The sequence below is a fragment of the Oncorhynchus mykiss genome, chromosome 7 (genome assembly GCF_013265735.2).
Source record: "Oncorhynchus mykiss isolate Arlee chromosome 7, USDA_OmykA_1.1, whole genome shotgun sequence".
Taxonomy (NCBI): domain Eukaryota; kingdom Metazoa; phylum Chordata; class Actinopteri; order Salmoniformes; family Salmonidae; genus Oncorhynchus; species Oncorhynchus mykiss.
In genome coordinates this window covers 18,462,588-18,484,099 of record NC_048571.1, presented here as the reverse complement: position 1 = coordinate 18,484,099, position 21,512 = coordinate 18,462,588, and the positions used below count along the sequence as shown (strand labels likewise).

General features: G+C 47.4%; 1 protein-coding gene across 3 annotated transcripts in view; it reads right to left on the bottom strand.

The window, feature by feature from the left end:
* Positions 1-21,512, bottom strand: part of LOC110527437 (rho GTPase-activating protein 6) — a 90,936-nt gene that overhangs the window by 11,590 nt on the left and 57,834 nt on the right. For all 3 annotated transcript variants that reach the window (XM_036982862.1, XM_036982861.1, XM_036982863.1), the window contains exons 3-5: positions 7,448-7,519; positions 1,069-1,346; positions 700-895 (exon numbers count right to left, since the gene is read on the bottom strand). In XM_036982862.1, coding sequence (XP_036838757.1) covers positions 700-895; positions 1,069-1,346; positions 7,448-7,519 — 546 coding nt within the window. The remainder of the gene's footprint in view (positions 1-699; positions 896-1,068; positions 1,347-7,447; positions 7,520-21,512) is intronic.

The following is a 21,512-nucleotide window of genomic DNA, read 5'->3' as shown; positions in this document are numbered from 1 at the left end:
GATGTGGGGCTGGTTGGGCAGTGCAGGGCAGGGTAAAGATGTGGGGCTGGTTGGGCAGTGCAGGGCGGGGTAAAGATGTGGGGCTGGTTGGGCAGTGCAGGTCAGGGTAAAGATGTGGGGCTGGTTGGGCAGTGCAGGGCAGGGTAAAGATGTGGGGCTGGTTGGGCAGTGCAGGGCGGGGTAAAGATGTGGGGCTGGTTGGGCAGTGCAGGGCAGGGTAAATATGTGGGGCTGGTTGGGCAGTGCAGGGCGGGGTAAAGATGTGGGGCTGGTTGGGCAGTGCAGGGCGGGGTAAAGATGTGGGGCTGGTTGGGCAGTGCAGGGCAGGGTAAATATGTGGGGCTGGTTGGGCAGTGCAGGGCGGGGTAAAGATGTGGGGCTGGTTGGGCAGTGCAGGGCAGGGTAAATATGTGGGGCTGGTTGGGCAGTGCAGGGCAGGGTAAAGATGTTGGGCTGGTTAGGCAGTGCAGGTCAGGGTAAAGATGTGGGGCTCGAATCAGATCAGGTGAGCGATCCCTGACAAAGACGAGGATTTTGACCACAGGAATAGAGCCGTGTCCAACACATAGGAAACGTTTTGAAACAGGGAGGTGCTACCTGCGCTCGTTTTCGTTTTCCGTTGCAAAACCTTTTGCTACATTGTGCCCTACTGAACAGGCCCCAGGTGTGATCAGTGAGAGGGGCTGTATTAACTCGTACCATACTTCTCCAGGTGCTGGCAGCAGCTGTCCACCAGGCGAGGCACCTGTCTGTAGATAGGGTTGAGGCTCAGCCTCTTGTCCCGGTGCTTCTCCTTCTTGCTGGGTGCTTCAGCGGGCAGAGACAGCTGCAGCGCCTCCAACAGGCGGGATTGGTTATCATCCAGGTCTGTGATGGAGTCCACCGACATGCCCCCCTGCAGACCACAATGAGAGCATTATCAAGCCGACGTCTACTTGATGTCACAGAAACACGCACACAAACACACACGCACACGCACACACACACACACACACACACACACACTCACACGGCGATGGAGTGTGTGTATGGAGTTGGTACAGTAGGCGTGTGGGGGGAGACCCTCACCCTCCTGCGTGCCCGCGGGGCAGCCTCGGGCGTATTGGGCGACGTGGACTCATTAGCTGTCTCCGAGGTGGAGCTGAGGGAGGAGTTACTGCTGGACAGCTCCTTATTGGTGGACCTCTTGGTGGCAAACTGCAAGATGGACGACACCAGGTCCGACGGGTCCTTATGCTCCTCCCTGTGAGGAGGGTCCTGACGCAGGCTATCCTGGCGCTGCCTCTGGGTCCGGTCGTTGGCGATCACCTGGGACAGGGCCATACCGAAGGCCTGGGGTATGCATTCTGGAAGGGGAAGGGAGGGGAGGGAGAGAGAGGAATGTAAATACCATATTCTTAGCAGAGAGAGAGAGAGAGAGAGAGAGAGAGAGAGAGAGAGAGACAGAGACAGAGACAGAGACAGAGGGAGCGAGAGAGACTGAGGGAGAGAGAGAGACTGAGGGAGAGAGAGAGACCGAGGGAGAGAGAGAGACCGAGGGAGAGAGAGAGACCGAGGGGGAGAGAGAGACCGAGGGGGAGAGAGAGACAGAGGGAGAGAGAGAGACAGAGGGAGAGAGAGAGAGACAGAGAGCGAGAGAGAGAGCGAGAGGCAGAGATCGAGAGACAGAGCCCGAGAGAGAGAGACAGAGAGCGAGAGAGACAAAGCGAGAGGGAGAGACAGAGAGAGTGAGCAGGAGAGAGAGAGAGAGAGAGAGAGAGAGAGAGAGAGAGTGTGGTTGTGTATGCATGAAAGACGTGTGTGGTCCTCCATGTGAATGTGTTGTGAGCGATAGAGATCTTTGGATTATGATTGTTACTGTATTGATTGTTCAGTGAGTATTAATTCCCTCATTGAATATTTGGACGCAGGTGTTGTTGCGCACGTATCCACATATTCGACTACATCATATTTACTTTGAGGCATTGGTAGGCCCGCGAGAGAAAAAGGAAACATTCTGTGCTATAATAGTATAAAAAATGTAAAAAAAACATAACAAATGATGTTTTAAAGGTTTCCTGATTCAGCGCCAAATCCTAACTGGAGAAGTGCGTGTGTAGCTCAGACGTTTGTGTAAATCATGCATTGATGTCAATGGGAGCTTGGCACGGAAATTCAAGTTACGTACTTGGATCTCCAGTGAGGAACTCAGCCATCACTGTCTACCCAGCTTCTAGCGGACTAATGAAAAACAACAGAGGACTAATGAAAGAAATACCAGAAGATCGTTTTTGGGTGGTATTTTCCTTTAACAGGATGAATCAATTCCCCTAACAGACACAGGTCCCTGACAGTAAACTCTTAGAAAAAAAAACTACAATCTAGAACCTAAAAGGGTTGTTCAGCTGTCCCCATAGGACTACCATTTGAAGAACCCTTTTTGGTTCCAGGTAGAATCTGCATTTTAGTCTAAATGTTGTTATTGGCATAGCTTTGTTCTGGTCAATGTTCTCTACCTACAGTATATAGTAGTCTAAATATCCCAATTCCTATTTAGTTCAAAAGAATACAAGACACAAATTGCTGGCACAAATGAGTCTTTGGAACTTTAAAGCCAATTATCTCAGAATCCTCTTTTTGCAGATAGAACCTTATAGTCCCAAGCTCTCGATATATAAAAACAATATTAACAATGTATTGTTATCATGGTGACCAAGACACAGTGCAAGAGACATGACCGACATGTATGAGACAGAGTGATAGAGATGAAGGGAAGGAAGACAAGGGAGAAAAAGAAAGAAATTCAATTCACACAATGGAAAGAGAAGGGATTCATGGAAATTCAATTCACACAATGGAAAGAGAAGGGATTCATGGAAATTCAATTCACACAATGGAAAGAGAAGGGATTCATGGAAATTCAATTCACACAATGGAAAGAAAAGGGATTCATGGAAATTCAATTCACACAATGGAAAGAGAAGGGATTCATGGAAATTCAATTCACACAATGGAAAGAGAAGGGATTCATGGAATTTCAATTCACACAATGGAAAGAAAAGGGATTCATGGAAATTCAATTCACACAATGGAAAGAGAAGGGATTCATGGAAATTCAATTCACACAATGGAAAGAGAAGGGATTCATGGAAATTCAATTCACACAATGGAAAGAGAAGGGATTCATGGAAATTCAATTCACACAATGGAAAGAGAAGGGATTCATGGAAATTCAATTCACACAATAGGAAGAGAAGGGATTCATGGAAATTCAATTCACACAATGGAAAGAGAAGGGATTAAGCTAAAAATAGCTGTTTACAGACTTGGTTTATCGCAGCTCAGGATTATCAACGTGAAACAAATCTCCAATTAAACATGTCAAGATACCATCAGTGTTTCGATGAACACGGCGAATAGAGATTACTGCACATGCTACGAATAAAACAGATTAAACTAAATCTCATAAAACTTCTCACCCAGCCTACATTTTGCCATAAATAAGTCAACAAGGAACCATTTCTTAACAGTAAGTCTGTTTAAGACTTCTCTGCACGTAAGCCCACCACATTAGCCAGGTGGTCTTTGATTCCAGTGAACAATAAAGTCCTGCTTACAAGTCATTTTTAGAACAGGCTCATGGCAGTCTCGTAAATTCAATTAACGGCGTCTGTGTGAGCTGGCACTACTCTAGGCCTGTTCTCACTCTCTGTCTAGGAGAGAAACTAAACTATTTTAGTGTGCCCACTCAAAATGAGCACACTAAAATCAACTACAGTCACAACCTTTAGAGCAAGTGCGTCTCCAAACCGGAACCGAGAGAGATACAGACTACAGTAAATGTTAAGCCACATTAGGTTCAATGTGGAAACCGTTGTTCACATTGGATGACAATATATCTTCCGGTCCACAACAAACCCAAGGTCCACCCAATCAGAAGCCAAAGGCATCACCCAGACAGATGTCTGCTTCAGTCCCCAAACACATTCTGTTGTTGCAGTGCAGTGTTAGAAGGCTACATTATAAACAGGTCCCTCTCAGGAGTGAGTTTGATGCAGTGTGTACCCTACTGTAAGTTCATTTACTATGGTTGTCTGAACAGCTGAGAGAGAGGCTGCTCCAGAGGCCAGTACGGCATCACGTCAACCCCTATGGACCACAGCACATGCCACATCATCACACATGTCCCGCTCTGGTGACAGATTGAGCCAGAGCTTTGAGACAACACATGACAGCTGGGATAGAGAGAGGGGGGTGGAAAGAGAGGGAGGGAGGGAGGCAGGGAGGCAGGGAGGCAGGGAATCAGGGAGAGAGAGGGGGAAAGAGGGGAGGGAGAGAGGGAGATGGAGGGAAGCAGGGAGAGCGAGAGAGAGAGGGGGAGAAAGAGGGATGGAAGCAGGGAGAGACAGAAAGAGAGAGAGAGAGGGAGGAGAGAGGGGGAGGGAGAGAGAGAGAGTGGAGAGAGAGGGGGAGGGAGAGAGAGAGGTATTGAGGGAAGCAGGGAGGGAGAAGGAGAGTCATCATGTACTAAACAATCACATATGCTAGGTGACACAGTCCACTCTCTCTACAACCACAAACTTTGAGAATGTTCACTTAAACACACACACACTTATGCACGTGCACACACATACATACACACACACCTTATTGACACAGCATTTGGCAGCCTGCATGTTCACAGCCACTATGTTTCTAACCCAGTACCTCAGGGGAATGTTTCATCGACCACTGATCTCTCACGCAATGAGTTTACATGACATGAGAAACTGAGAATGGGACTGCTGCTGTGATTAATTATTTACATACAGTACCAGTCAAAAGTTTAGACATACCTACTCATTCAAGGGTTATTCTTAATTTTTTTTTTTTTTCTACATTGTAGAAAAATAGTGAAGACATCAAAACTATGAAATAACACATGTGGAATCATATAGTAAAAAAAAGGTGTTAAACAAATCAAAGTAGCCAACCTTTGCCTTGATGAAAGCTTTACACACTCTTAGCATTCTCTCAACAAGCTTCATGAGGTAGTCACCTGGAATGCATTTCAATTAACAGGTGTGCCTTGTTAAAAGTCCATTTGTGGAATTTCATTCCTTCTTAATGCGTTTGAGCCAATCAGTTTTGTTGAAACAAGGTAGGGTTGGTATACAGAAGATAAGCCTATTTGGTAAAAAACCAAGTCCATATTGTGGCACCAACAGCTCAAATAAGCAAAGAGAACAGTCCATCATTACCATAAGACATGAAGGTCAGTCAATCTGGAAAATGTCAAGAACTTCGAAAGTTTCTGCAAGTGCAGTGGCAAAAACCATCAACCGCTATGATGAAACTGGCTCTCGTGAGGACCGCCACAGGAAAGGAAGACCCAATTTCTGAGGCTGGTAACTCTAATGAACTTGTCCTCTGCTGCAGAGCTCTGCTGCGGAGCTTCACAGAGTTCAGGGAACAGACACATCTCAACATTAACTGTTCAGAGGAGACTGCGTGAATCAGGCCTTCATGGTTGAATTTCTGCAAAGAAACCACTACTAAAGGACACCGATAAGAAGAAGAAACTTGCTTGGGCCAAGAAACACAAGCAATGGACATTAGACCGGTGGAAATCTATCCTTTGGTCTGATGAGTCCAAATTTCAGATTTTTTGTTCCAACCGCCATGTCTTTGGCAGACACAGAGTAAGTGAACAGATGATTTCCGCATGTGTAATTCCCACCATGAAGCATGGAGGAGGAGGTGTGATGGTGCTTTGCTGGTGACACTGTCAGTGATTTATTTAGAATTCAAGGCACACTTAACCAGCATGGCTACCACATAATTCTGCAGCGATACGCCATCCCATCTGGTTTGCGCTTAGTGGGACTATCATTTGTTTTTTAGCAGGATAATGACCCAACACACCTCCAGGCTGTGTAAGGGCTATTTGACCAAGAAGGAGAGTGATGGAGTCTTGCATCTGATGACCTGTCCTTCACAATCAGCCGACCTCAACCCAATTGAGATGGTTTGGGATGAGTTGGACCGCAGAGTTAAGGAAAAGCAGCCGGCAAGTGCTTAGCATATGTGGGAACTCCTTCAAGACTGTTGTAAAAGCATTCCAGGTGAAGCTGGTTGAGAGAAATCTAAGAGTGTGAAAAGCTGTCATTAAGGCAAAGGGTGGCTCCTTTGAAGAATTTCAAATATTAAATATATTTAGATTTTTTTTAACACTTTTTTGGTTACTACATGATTCCATATGTGTTATTTCATAGTTTTGATGTCTTCACTACTATTCTACAATGTAGAAAATAGTCAAAATAAAGAAAAACCCTTGAATGAGTAGGTGTATCCAAACTTTGGACTGGTACGTTATACCACTTAGAGTAGTTTTTACCTCCATCTCTATTGGAGAGCTACCTTCCATCAGATCTGTAGTTAGCACGTTGCCAAACATGCCGTCTGTGATGCAAGCACAGTGGCTGTATTTCAGCCCAGTCCCCTTAGAAGGAGTTGCTACACTTTGCTAAATATATCCCTGCTCCTCCCCTAGTAAATATGTCTATGTTTCATAGCCACTCTGCTATTCACCTGGGCCTGGGGCTACACTTTAAAAAAAGGTGCTATCTAGAACCTTAGAGGGTTATTTAGCTGTCCCCATAGGAGAACCCTTTGAAGAACCATTTTTGGTTCCAGGTAAAAGCCTTTTGGGTTCCATGTAGTACTCTTTCCACAGACGGTTCTACATGGAACCCAAAAGGGTTCTACCCGGAACCAAAAAGGGTTCTACTATGGGAACAGCCGAAGAACCCTTTTTAAACTCTTTCTTCTAAGAGTGTAGGGCTGGGGACGGACAAGTTTTTGTTCCCTCTGGAAACGAAATGTTCAGGACTGGGAAAACGTCTTCATAAATGTGACAGCGTAAAAAGAAAAAAGTTAAACCCAAAGAAAAAAATCAAACAAGAGCACTCCCCTTAACCCCTGGTTCTAGTTTGCATCTGAAAATACACCCAATCCTTATCTTTCCAATATTTCCACTATCCTTATGCCTCCCGAGTCCCTTTTGAAGCACCAATAGTGAAGGGACTGCTTTCAATGTCTGCCTTGTTAAACAGTGTTAATTGTATTACCAAGGAGGACACTGCTTGCATAGCCTACAGATCTGTTATATTAATTTGACCAATTTGTCACAGCAGGAAAATGTACAGTACAAAGCACTTAGTCTTTCCATAAAATACCATGCTGAGGGGTTTGCACTAGTTACCACAGCTACAAAGTCATTTTGGCTATATAAATAAAATAAAAAAAATTAAATGACTTTTGGTTCATTTAAAGTTAGGGTTAGGCATAAGGTTAGCAGTGTGGTTAAGGTTAGGGTTAAGTTTAAAATACAATTTTAACAAGAGAAACTGAAGAAATGGGCAGGCTTTCTGACTTTGTGGATGTGGTAACTAGTGACAACCATGTTGAGGGCTTCACATCAATGTACCTTTATCTTTGTTTTTCTCTTTCGCCAAAGAGTCCAACTTCCTCCTCAGTGACTTCTTCCTTTTCTGTCCATCTGAGAGAAAAAAATAAAGAAAATCATGAAAAACGGTCAGTTATCTGTAACACACGGATAACAATCCACACAATGACATGCTGTCTGTCACATTGGCTGATCTCTTCCATTATCTTGTATGTCGGCCATTTTGGAGATGATCAGGCTTCAAAGAGCATTGGTTATCAAAACACTGCAGCGATAAAGATGACAAATGACTGTCTCCAGCCTCTGGTCCAGTGATTTCATCAATAGTAAAACCAAATGCATGCTTTTCAACCGTTCGCTGCCCGCACCCGCCCCCCCCGACTAGCATCACCACCCTGGATGGTTCCGACCTAGAATATGTGGACAACTATAAATACCTAGGTGTCTGGCTAGACTGTAAACTCTCCTTCCAGACTCATAATAAACATCTCCAATCAAAAATCAAATCTAGAATCGGATTCCTATTTTGCAACAAAACCTCCTTCACTCACGCTGCGAAATGTACCCAAGTAAAACTGACCATCCTACCGATCTTCGACTTCGGCGATGTCATCTACAAAATAGCTTCCAACACTCTACTCAGCAAACCGGATGCAGTCTATCACAGTGCCATCCGTTTTGTTACCAAATCACCTTATACCACCCACCACTGCGACCTGTATGCTCTAGTCAGCTGGCCCTCGCTACATATTCGTCGCCAGACCCACTGGCTCCAGGTCATCAATAAGTCTATGCTAGGTAAAGCTCCGCCTTATCTCAGTTCACTGGTCACGATAACAACACCCACCCGTAGCACACGTTCCAGCAGGTATATCTCACTGATCATCCCCAAATGTTACGGTGCGTGAATGAGGACCCAAAAGCGAATCAACTTAAACAGAGCTTCTTTAATTACCAAACATAGGTAGGCTCAGATGGACCGGCAGATTCCGACAGGACAGGACAAGGTTACAGCAAACATGACGACAGTCTGGTTCAGGCATGAATGACACAAACAAACAAGAATCCGACAAGGACAGGAGCAGAAACAGAGAGAGATATTGGGACCTAATCAGAGGGAAAAAGGGAACAGGTGGGGAACGGGGTGAATGGGTAGTTAGAGGAGACAAGGGACAGCTGGGGGAAAGCGGGGGAGAAAAGGTAACCTAACACGACCAGCAGAGGGAGACAGGGTGAAGGGAAAGGACAGAGACAAGACAACATGACAGTACATGACAGTACCCCCCCACTCACCGAGCGCCTCCTGGCGCACTCGAGGAGGAAACCTGGCGGCAACGGAGGAAATCATCAATCAGCGCACGGTCCAGCACGTCCCGAGAGGGAACCCAACTCCTCTCCTCAGGACCGTACCCCTCCCAGTCAACTAGGTACTGATGACCACGGCCCCGAGGACGCATGTCCAAGATTTTACGGACCCTGTAGATAGGTGCGCCCTCGACAAGGATGGGGGGGGGGGGGGGGAAGACGAGCGGGGGCGCGAAGAACGGGCTTAACACAGGAGACATGGAAGACCGGGTGGACGCGACGAAGATATCGCGGAAGAAGAAGTCGCACTGCGACAGGATTAATGACCTGAGAGATACGGAATGGACCAATGAACCGCGGGGTCAACTTGCGAGAAGCCGTCTTAAGGGGAAGGTTCTGAGTGGAGAGCCAAACTCTCTGACCGCGACAATATCTAGGGCTCTTAGTTCTACGCTTATTAGCAGCTCTCACAGTCTGCGCCCTATAACGGCAAAGTGCAGACCTGACCCTCTTCCAGGTGCGCTCGCAACGTTGGACAAAAGCCTGAGCGGAGGGGACGCTGGACTCGGCGAACTGAGATGAGAACAACGGAGGCTGGTACCCGAGGCTACTCTGAAAAGGAGATAGCCCGGTCGCAGACGAAGAAAGCGAGTTGTGGGCGTATTCTGCCCAGGGGAGCTGTTCTGACCAAGACGCAGGGTTGCGAAAAGAAAGACTGCGTAAGATGCGACCAATAGTCTGATTGGCCCGTTCTGCTTGACCGTTAGACTGGGGGTGAAAGCCGGAAGAGAGACTGACGGAAGCCCCAATCAAACGGCAAAACTCCCTCCAAAATTGAGACGTGAATTGCGGAGAGTTACCGGACTTAGTCTGCGCGCAGACCGAACAAGCAGCCACGAAACGACGCGTGTCATGCTCCCGGGTGGGCCACCAGAAACGCTGGCGAATGGAAGCAAGCGTACCCCGAACGCCAGGGTGACCGGCTAACTTGGCAGAGTGAGCCCACTGAAGAACGGCCAGACGAGTAGGAACGGGAACGAAAAGAAGGTTCCTAGGACAAGCGCGCGGCGACGGAGTTTGAGTGAGTGCTTGCTTTACCTGCCTCTCAATTCCCCAGACAGTCAACCCGACAACACGCCCCTCAGGGAGAATCCCCTCGGGGTCAGTGGAGGCTACTGAAGAACTGAAGAGACGAGACAAAGCATCAGGCTTGGTGTTCTTAGAGCCCGGACGATAAGAAATCACGAACTCGAAACGAGCGAAAAACAGCGCCCAACGCGCCTGACGCGCATTAAGTCGTTTGGCAGAACGGATGTACTCAAGGTTCCTATGGTCAGTCCAAACGACAAAAGGAACGGTCGCCCCCTCCAACCACTGTCGCCATTCGCCTAGGGCTAACCGGATGGCGAGCAGTTCGCGGTTACCCACATCATAGTTACGTTCCGACGGCGACAGGCGATGAGAAAAATACGCGCATGGGTGGACCTTGTCGTCAGAGAGGGAGCGCTGAGAAAGGATGGCTCCCACTCCCACCTCTGACGCGTCAACCTCGACAACGAACTGTCTAGAGACGTCAGGTGTAACAAGGATAGGAGCGGATGTAAAACGATTCTTGAGGAGATCAAAAGCTCCCTGGGCGGAAACGGACCACTTAAAGCACGTCTTGACAGAAGTAAGGGCTGTGAGAGGAGCTGCCACCTGACCGAAATTACGGATGAAACGACGATAGAAGTTCGCGAAGCCGAGAAAGCGCTGCAGCTCGACGCGTGACTTAGGGACGGGCCAATCAATGACAGCTTGGACCTTAGCGGGATCCATCTTAATGCCTTCAGCGGAAATAACAGAACCGAGAAATGTGACGGAGGAGGCATGAAAAGTGCACTTCTCAGCCTTCACAAAAAGACAATTCTCTAAAAGGCGCTGGAGGACACGTCGAACGTGCTGAACATGAATCTGGAGTGACGGTGAAAAAATCAGGATATCGTCAAGGTAAACGAAAACAAAGATGTTCAGCATGTCTCTCAGGACATCATTGACTAATGCCTGAAAGACAGCTGGAGCGTTAGCGAGGCCGAAAGGAAGAACCCGGTATTCAAAGTGCCCTAACGGAGTGTTAAACGCCGTCTTCCACTCGTCCCCCTCCCTGATGCGCACGAGATGGTAAGCGTTACGAAGGTCCAACTTAGTGAAAAACCTGGCTCCCTGCAGGATCTCGAAGGCTGAAGACATAAGAGGAAGCGGATAACGATTCTTCACTGTTATGTCATTCAGCCCTCGATAATCTATGCAGGGGCGCAGAGACCCGTCCTTCTTCTTGACAAAAAAAAACCCCGCTCCGGCGGGAGAGGAGGAGGGGACTATGGTACCGGCGTCAAGAGCTACAGACAAATAATCTTCGAGAGCCTTACGTTCGGGAGCCGACAGAGAGTATAGTCTACCCCGGGGGGGGGTGGTTCCCGGAAGGAGATCAATACTACAATCATACGACCGGTGTGGAGGAAGAGAGGAGGCCCTGGACCGACTGAACACCGTGCGCAGATCGTGATATTCCTCCGGCACCCCTGTCAAATCACCAGGCTCCTCCTGTGAAGAAGAGACAGAGGAAACAGGAGGGATAGCAGACATTAAACATTTCACATGACAAGAGACGTTCCAGGAGAGGATAGAATTACTAGACCAATTAATGGAAGGATTATGACAAACTAGCCAGGGATGGCCCAAAACAACAGGTGTAAAAGGTGAACGAAAAATTAAAAAAGAAATGGTTTCACTATGATTACCAGAAACAGTGAGGGTTAAAGGTAGCGTCTCACGCTGAATCCTGGGGAGAGGACTACCATCCAGGGCGAACAAGGCCGTGGGCTCCTTTAACTGTCTGAGAGGAATGTCATGTTCCCGAGCCCAGGTCTCGTCCATAAAACAGCCCTCCGCCCCAGAGTCTATTAAGGCACTGCAGGAAGCTGACGAACCGGTCCAGCGTAGATGGACCGACAAGGTAGTGCAGGATCTTGAAGGAGAGACAGGAGTAGTAGCGCTCACCAGTAGCCCTCCGCTTACTGACGAGCTCTGGCCTTTTACTGGACATGAAGTGACAAAATGACCAGCGGAACCGCAATAGAGACAGAGGCGGTTGGTGATTCTCCGTTCCCTCTCCTCAGTCGAGATGCGGATACCTCCCAGCTGCATGGCCTCAGCACCCGAGCCGGCAGAGGAAGATGGTAGTGATGCGGAGAGGGAGGCGACGGAGAGCGCGAGCTCCTTTCCACGAGCTCGGTGACGAAGATCAACCCGTCGCTCAATGCGAATAGCGAGTTCAATCAAGGAATCCACGCTGGAAGGAACCTCCCGGGAGAGAATCTCATCCTTTACCTCTGCGCGGAAACCCTCCAGAAGACGAGCGAGCAAGGCCGGCTCGTTCCAGCCACTGGAGACAGCAAGAGTGCGAAACTCAATAGAGTAGTCTGTTATGGATCGATTGCCTTGACATAGGGAAGACAGGGCCCTGGAAGCCTCCTCCCCAAAAACAGATCGATCAAAAACCCGTATCATCTCCTCCTTAAAGTCTTGATACTGGTTAGTACACTCAGCCCTTGCCTCCCAGATTGCCGTGCCCCACTCACGAGCCCGTCCAATAAGGAGAGATATGACGTAGGCGACACGAGCAGTGCTCCTGGAGTAAGTGTTGGGCTGGAGAGAAAACACAATATCACACTGGGTGAGGAACGAGCGGCATTCAGTGGGCTCCCCAGAGTAACACGGCGGGTTATTGATTCTGGGCTCCGGAGATTCGAAAGCCCTGGAAGTGGCCGGTGGATCGAGGCGGAGATGGTGAACCTGTTCTGTGAGGTTGGAGACTTGGGTGGCCAGGGTCTCAACGGCATGTCGAGCAGCAGACAATTCCTGCTTGTGTCTGCCTAGCATCGCTCCCTGGATCTCGACGGCTGAGTGGAGAGGATCCGAAGTCGCTGGGTCCATTCTTGGTCGGATTCTTCTGTTACGGTGCGTGAATGAGGACCCAAAAGCGAATCAACTTAAACAGAGCTTCTTTAATTACCAAACATAGGTAGGCTCAGATGGACCGGCAGATTCCGACAGGACAGGACAAGGTTACAGCAAACATGACGACAGTCTGGTTCAGGCATGAATGACACAAACAAACAAGAATCCGACAAGGACAGGAGCAGAAACAGAGAGAGATATTGGGACCTAATCAGAGGGAAAAAGGGAACAGGTGGGGAACGGGGTGAATGGGTAGTTAGAGGAGACAAGGGACAGCTGGGGGAAAGCGGGGGAGAAAAGGTAACCTAACACGACCAGCAGAGGGAGACAGGGTGAAGGGAAAGGACAGAGACAAGACAACATGACAGTACATGACACCAAAGCCAACACCTCATTTGGCCGCCTTTCCTTTCAGTTCTCTGCTGTCAGTGACTGGAACGAATTGCAAAAATCGCTGAAGTTGGAGACTTTTATTTCCCTCACCAACAGATCAACTATCTGAGCAGCTAACCGATTGCTGCAGCTTTACATAGTACATCTGTAAATAGCCCACCCAATCTACCTACCTCATCCCCATACTGTTTTTATTTTAGTTACTTTTCTACTCTTTTGCACACCAGTATCTCTACTTGCACATCATCATCTGCTCATTTATCACTCCAGTGTTAATCTGCTAAATTGTAATTATTCGCTCCTATGGCCTATTTATTGCCTACCTCCTCATGCCTTTTGCACACACTGTATATATACTTTCTTTTTTCTACTGTGTCATTGACTTGTTTATTGTGTTATTGGCTTGTTTATTGTTTACTTCATGTGTAACTCTGTGTTGTTGTCTGTGTCACACTGCTTTGCTTTATCTTGGCCAGGTCACAGTTGCAAATGAGAACTTGTTCTCAACTAGCCTACCTGGTTAAATAAAGGTGAAATTAAGGAAAGAAACATAGGACATTCTCATCAGATCCTCAGGCTTTCCTGTGAAGAGGGATTATTAAGGAATCAGCCAATCAGCATTCAGGGCTTGAACCATCCACTTTCAAATAAGGAATCAGGTCACCTGAGCTCAATCCTGGAAGTGAAACTTAACACTGAGAAAAGTAGAAAATGAGCACCTTCAATGTAAAATGTATTTTATAGCATATTATTCTACTATTATATCAAGGTTACAGCACACTACTTCACAAGATTAGATATCACCAGCAGATGGACGATATGGATAATTTCACATCATGCTTTGAATTAGGGTGGATCCAAATATGAGTTTCAATTTGGAAACGACTGAATCATTATGAGGAAGGGAAAGAAGTGTTTTGTCAGCTGTCAACAAGATCTATGACTCCTAGCAAGATCTTTGATTAATGCACAGGAAACCTCTGGCAGCGTGGACCAAGGGTTGGAACTCTTATTGAGGAAATACCTCAAAACTGTGTCTATAGCCAGAGCGCCTCTAATCAAACAGTCGATGAATCTGTCTTCAAAACAGTCAAGATGTTATTAACTGGGCACACACTGATTGAATCCATGTTGCTTCCACGTCATTTCAATGAAATTACATTGAACCAATGTGGAATAGATGTTAAATTGATGTCTATGCCAAGTGGGTATGCTCTTTTATGATTGGTTTAAAATCTTAACAAGGATGTTTTTTTCCCCCATTGGCTCAGTCAAATCCCACTGTTCATGGAACAGGTATATATATACAGTATATATATTTATTTTTTCACCTTTATTTAACCAGGTAGGCTAGTTGAGAACAAGTTCTCATTTGCAACTGCGACCTGACCAAGATAAATGGAATAAGCAAACATACGATCAATAATACAGTAGAAAAGTCTATTTACAGGATGTGCAAATTAGTTAGGATAAGGGAGGTAGTAAGGCAATAAATAGGCCATGGTGCCGAAGTAATTACAATAGAGCAATTAAACACTGGAATGGTAGAATGTGCAGAAGATGAATGTGCAAGTAGAGATACTTGGGTGCAAAGGAGCAAGATAAATAAATAAATACAGTATGGGGATGAGGTAGATTGGATGGGCTATTTACAGATTGGCTATGTACAGGTGCAGTGATCTGTGAGCTGCTCTGGAAGCTGGTGCTTAAAGCTAGTGAGGGAGGTAAGAGTCTCCAGCATCAGTGATTTTTGCAGTTCTTTCCAGTCATTGGCAGCAGAGAACTGGAAGGAAAGGTAGAATTGGCTTTTGGTGGTGACCAGTGAGAGATACCTGCTGGAGCGCATGCTATGGGTGGGTGCTGCTATCTTTGTGGCTTGCATGGTCTAAAAAAATAAATTGTCAGCCTGCATGTGAGCTATATAAAAGAAAATTAAAAGCCTTAAGGACCTTGACTATTGTCTGAATCTGGCAAGTAAGAATGGTGTGTTGTGATGGTTCTCCATAGATCTACAGTGTCTGTCCAGTGAGCTGAGATAAGGTGGGGCTTTACCTAGCATGACCTGGAGCCAGTGGGTTTGAAAAATAGTATTTATTATTTTTGTATTTTTTTTATTTCACCTTTATTTAACCAGGCAGGCTAGTTGAGAACAAGTTCTCATTTGCAACTGCGATCTGGCCAAGATAAAGCGTAGCAATGCGACACAAAGAACAACACAGAGTTACACATGGAATAAACAAAACATACAGTCAATAATACAGTAGAGCAAAAGAAAACAAAAAGTCTACATACAGTGAGTGCAAATGAGGTAAGTTAAGGAAATAAATAGGCCATGGTGGAAAAGTAATTTCTATATAGCAATTAAACACTGGAATGGTAGATCGGCAGAAGATGAATGTGCAGGTAGAGATACTGGGGTGCAAAGGAGCAAAATAAATAAATAAATACCAGTATGGGGATGAGGTAGGTAGATGGGCTGTTTACAGAAAGGCTAAGTACAGGTGCAGTGATCTGTAAACTGCTCTGACAGCTGGTGCTTAAAGCTAGTGAGGGAGATGTGAGTCTCCAGCTTCAGAGGTTTTTGCAATTCGTTCCAGTCATGGGCAGCAGAGAACTGGAAGGAAAGACGACCAAAGGAGGAATTGGCTTTGGGGGTGACCAGTGAGAGATACCTGCTGGAGCGCGTGCTACGAGTGGATGCTGCTATGGTGACCAGTGAGCTGAGATAAGGCGGGGCTTTACCTAGCAGAGACTTGTAGATAACCTGTAGCCAGTGGGTTTGGAGACGAGTATGAAGCGAGGGACAACCAACGAGAGCGTACAGGTCGCAATGGTGGGTAGTGTATGGGGCTTTGGTGACAAAATGGATGGCACTGTGATAGACTGCATCCAGTTTGTTGAGTAGAGTGTTGGAAGCTATTTTATAGATGACATCACCGAAGTCGAGGATCGGTAGGATGGTCAGTTTTACGAGGGTATGTTTGGCAGCATGAGTGAAGGATGCTTTGTTGCGATATAGGAAGCCGATTCTAGATTTAATTTAGGATTAGAGATGCTTAATGTGAGTCTGGAATGAGAGTTTACAGTCTAACCAGACACCTAGGTATTTGTAGTTGTCCACATATTCTAAGTCAGAACCGTCCAGAGTAGTGATGCTGGACGGGCGGGCAGGTGCGGGCACCGATCGGTTGAAGAGCATGCATTTAGTTTTACTTGCATTTAAGAGCAGTTGGAGGCCACGGAAGGAGAGTTGTATGGCATTGAAGCTTGTTTGGAAGTTAGTTAACACAGTGTCCAAAGAAGGGCCAGAGATATACAGAATAGTGTCATCTGCGTAGAGGTGGATCAAAGAATCACCAGCAGCAAGAGCAACATCATTGATGTATTCAGAGAAGAAAGTCGGCCCGAGAATTGAACCCTGTGGCACCCCCATAGAGACTGCCAGAGGTCCGGACCACAGGCCCTCCGATTTGACACACTGAAATCTATCAGAGATGTAGTTGGTGAACCAAGCGAGGCAATCATTTGAGAAACCAAGGCTGTTGAGTCTGCCAATGAGAATGTTATGATTGACAGAGTCGAAAGCCATAGCCAGGTCAATGAATACGGCTGCACAGTAATGTCTCTTATCGATGGTGGTTATGATATCATTTAGCACCTTGAGGGTGGCTGAGGTGCACCCATGACCAGCTCGAAAACCAGATTGCATAGCGGAGAAGGTACGGTGGGATTCGAAATGGTCGGTAATCTGTTTGACAACTTGGCTATTGAAGATCTTAGAAGGTCAGGGTAGAATAGATATAGGTCTGTAGCAGTATGGATCTAGAGTGTCTCCCCCTTTGAATAGGGGGATGACCGCGGCAGCTTTCCAATCTTTGGGAATCTCAGACGAAAGAGGTTAAACAGGCTAGTAATAGGGGTTGCAACAATTTCGGCAGATAATTGTAGAAAGAGAGGGTCCAGATTGTCTACCCCAGCTGATTTGTAGGGATCCAGATTCTGCAGCTCTTTCAGAACATCAGCTATCTGGATTTGGGTGAAGGAGAAGTGGGGGAGGCTCGGGCGAGTTGCTGTGGGGGGTGGAGGACTGTTGATCGGGGTAGGGGTAGCCAGGTGGAAAGCATGGCCAACCGTAGAAAAATGCTTCTTGAAATCCTCAATTATAGTGGATTTATCGGTGGTGACAGTGTTTCCTAGACTCAGTGCAGTGGGCAGCTGGGAGGAGGTGTTCTTATTCTCCAAGTCCCAGAACAGGATGCAAATTTATGCTTGAAAAAGCTGGCCTTAACTTTCCTACCTGCCTGTGTATATTTGTTCCTAACTTCCCTGAAAAGTTGCATATCATGGGGGCTGTTTAATGCTAATACAGAATGCCACAGGATGTTTTTGTGCTGGTCAAGGGCAGTCAGGTCTGGAGAGAACCAAGGCTATATCTGTTCCTGGATCTATATTTTTTGAATAAAGGTAAAATAAAAAAAGAATAGATTCAAGGCAAAATGTACAGACAGAGGTATAGTAGGATGTGAGTACATTGGAGGTAAACCTGTGCATTGAGTAATAATGAGAGAGATATTGTCTCTAGAGATGTTTAAACCAGGTGATTTCACTGCATATTTGTGAGGTGGAACTAAATGGTAGGTTAAGGCATATTGAGCAGGGCTAGAGGCGCTACAGTGAAATAAGACACTAACCAGGACAGTAATGGACAAGGCATATTGATATTAGGGAGAGGCATGGTGATCAATAGGGGTCCAGTGAATGGTTGGGCCGGCTGGTGACATGGCAATTCACAGACAGCTAGCAGGCCGGGGCTAGCAAGCTAGCAGAAGGGCCTTAGAGGGACGTCTCGACGGAGGAAAGTCTGTTTAAGTCTCCGCGTACGGTGACGTCAATAGACCAGACGTGATGGATTAGTAGGGTTCCGAGTAGCAGAGGCGTCCAAGTTCAATACTCAGATAGCAACTAGCTAGCTACGATGATCCAGGTGAAAATGTCCAGAGCTTGCGGTAGGAATCCGGTGATATGGAGAAAAATATGTCCGGAATGCTCTGGTTTGAGTAATGTTGTACAAACTGGAGAGAGCTTTCCGAGCTAATGGTTAGCTGATGACTGCTAGCTAGTAGCTGGTGAGCTGGCTAGCTTCTATTGGGGATTCCGGATTCAAGGTGAATAAACATACTTTAGAAAAAAAACAGATCCGCACCACATTGGGTGAGGCGGATTGCAGGAGAGGCGGGTTGCAATTTGAGGTTTAGAAAAAAATATTAAAAAGATATGTGAAGAAAAAGATATATACATGGGACACGACAAGACGAAGGACAAGAGACGTTTGACTGCTACGCCACCTTGGATTAAGTTGATATATATATATACAGTGCCTTGCGAAAGTATTCGGCCCCCTTGAACTTTGCGACCTTTTGCCACATTTCAGGCTTCAAACATAAAGATATAAAACTGTATTTTTTTGTGAAGAATCAACAACAAGTGGGACACAATCATGAAGTGGAACGACATTTATTGGATATTTCAAACTTTTTTAACAAATCAAAAGCTGAAAAATTGGGCGTGCAAAATTATTCAGACCCCTTAAGTTAATACTTTGTAGCGCCACCTTTTGCTGCGATTACTGTTATGGTGCGTGAATGAGGACCCAAAAGCGAATTAACAAACAGAGTACTTTAATGACGAACATACGTGGGCTCAGATGGACAGGTAGATTCCGACAGGACAGGACAAGGTTGCAGCACACACGATGATAGTCTGGTTCAGGCATGAGACACATAAACAAACAAACAAGAATCCGACAAGGACAGGAGCAGAAACAGAGACAGATATAGGGACCTAATCAGAGGGAAAAAGGGAACAGGTGGGGAACGGGGTGAATGGGTAATTAGGAGGAGACAAGGCACAGCTGGGGAAAAGAGGGGGAGAAAAGGTAACATAACAACGACCAGCAGAGGGAGACAGGGTGAAGGGAAAGGACAGAGACAAGACAACATGACAGTACCCCCCCACTCACCGAGCGCCTCCTGGCGCACTCGAGGAGGAAGCCTGGCGGCAACGGAGGAAATCATCGATCAGCGCACGGTCCAGCACGTCCCGAGAGGGAACCCAACTCCTCTCCTCAGGACCGTACCCCTCCCAATCTACTAGGTACTGATGACCACGGCCCCGAGGACGCATGTCCAAAATCCTACGGACCCTGTAGATGGGTGCGCCCTCGACAAGGATGGGGGGGGGGGGGGGGAAGACGAGCGGGGGCGCGAAGAACGGGCTTGACACAGGAGACATGGAAGACCGGGTGGACGCGACGAAGATATCGCGGCAGAAGAAGTCGCACTGCGACAGGGTTAATGATTTGAGAGATACGGAATGGACCAATGAACCGCGGGGTCAACTTGCGAGAAGCCGTCTTAAGGGGAAGGTTCTGAGTGGAGAGCCAAACTCTCTGACCGCGACAATATCTAGGGCTCTTCGTTCTACGCTTATTAGCAGCTCTCACAGTCTGCGCCCTATAACGGCAAAGTGCAGACCTGACCCTCTTCCAGGTGCGCTCGCAACGTTGGACAAAAGCCTGAGCGGAGGGGACGCTGGACTCGGCGAACTGAGATGAGAACAACGGAGGCTGGTACCCGAGGCTACTCTGAAAAGGAGATAGCCCGGTCGCAGACGAAGGAAGCGAGTTGTGGGCGTATTCTGCCCAGGGGAGCTGTTCTGACCAAGACGCAGGGTTGCGAAAAGAAAGACTGCGTAAGATGCGACCAATAGTCTGATTGGCCCGTTCTGCTTGACCGTTAGACTGGGGGTGAAAGCCGGAAGAGAGACTGACGGAAGCCCCAATCAAACGGCAAAACTCCCTCCAAAATTGAGACGTGAATTGCGGACCTCTGTCCGAAACGACGTCTGACGGAAGGCCATGAATTCTGAAAACATTCTCGATGATGATTTGTGCCGTCTCTTTAGCAGAAGGAAGCTTAGCAAGGGGAATGAAATGAGCCGCCTTAGAGAACCTATCGACAACCGTAAGAATAACAGTCTTCCCCGCTGACGAAGGCAGTCCGGTGACAAAATCTAAGGCGATGTGAGACCACGGTCGAGAGGGAATAGGAAGCGGCCTGAGACGGCCGGCAGGAGGAGAGTTACCGGACTTAGTCTGCGCGCAGACCGAACAAGCAGCCACGAAACGACGCGTGTCATGCTCCCGGGTGGGCCACCAGAAACGCTGGCGAATGGAAGCAAGCGTACCCCGAACGCCAGGGTGACCGGCTAACTTGGCAGAGTGAGCCCACTGAAGAACGGCCAGACGAGTAGGAACGGGAACGAAAAGAAGGTTCCTAGGACAAGCGCGCGGCGACGGAGTTTGAGTGAGTGCTTGCTTTACCTGCCTCTCAATTCCCCAGACAGTCAACCCGACAACACGCCCCTCAGGGAGAATCCCCTCGGGGTCAGTGGAGGCTACTGAAGAACTGAAGAGACGAGACAAAGCATCAGGCTTGGTGTTCTTAGAGCCCGGACGATAAGAAATCACGAACTCGAAACGAGCGAAAAACAGCGCCCAACGCGCCTGACGCGCATTAAGTCGTTTGGCAGAACGGATGTACTCAAGGTTCCTATGGTCAGTCCAAACGACAAAAGGAACGGTCGCCCCCTCCAACCACTGTCGCCATTCGCCTAGGGCTAACCGGATGGCGAGCAGTTCGCGGTTACCCACATCATAGTTACGTTCCGACGGCGACAGGCGATGAGAAAAATACGCGCATGGGTGGACCTTGTCGTCAGAGAGGGAGCGCTGAGAAAGGATGGCTCCCACTCCCACCTCTGACGCGTCAACCTCGACAACGAACTGTCTAGAGACGTCAGGTGTAACAAGGATAGGAGCGGATGTAAAACGATTCTTGAGGAGATCAAAAGCTCCCTGGGCGGAAACGGACCACTTAAAGCACGTCTTGACAGAAGTAAGGGCTGTGAGAGGAGCTGCCACCTGACCGAAATTACGGATGAAACGACGATAGAAGTTCGCGAAGCCGAGAAAGCGCTGCAGCTCGACGCGTGACTTAGGGACGGGCCAATCAATGACAGCTTGGACCTTAGCGGGATCCATCTTAATGCCTTCAGCGGAAATAACAGAACCGAGAAATGTGACGGAGGAGGCATGAAAAGTGCACTTCTCAGCCTTCACGAAAAGACAATTCTCTAAAAGGCGCTGGAGGACACGTCGAACGTGCTGAACATGAATCTGGAGTGACGGTGAAAAAATCAGGATATCGTCAAGGTAAACGAAAACAAAGATGTTCAGCATGTCTCTCAGGACATCATTGACTAATGCCTGAAAGACAGCTGGAGCGTTAGCGAGGCCGAAAGGAAGAACCCGGTATTCAAAGTGCCCTAA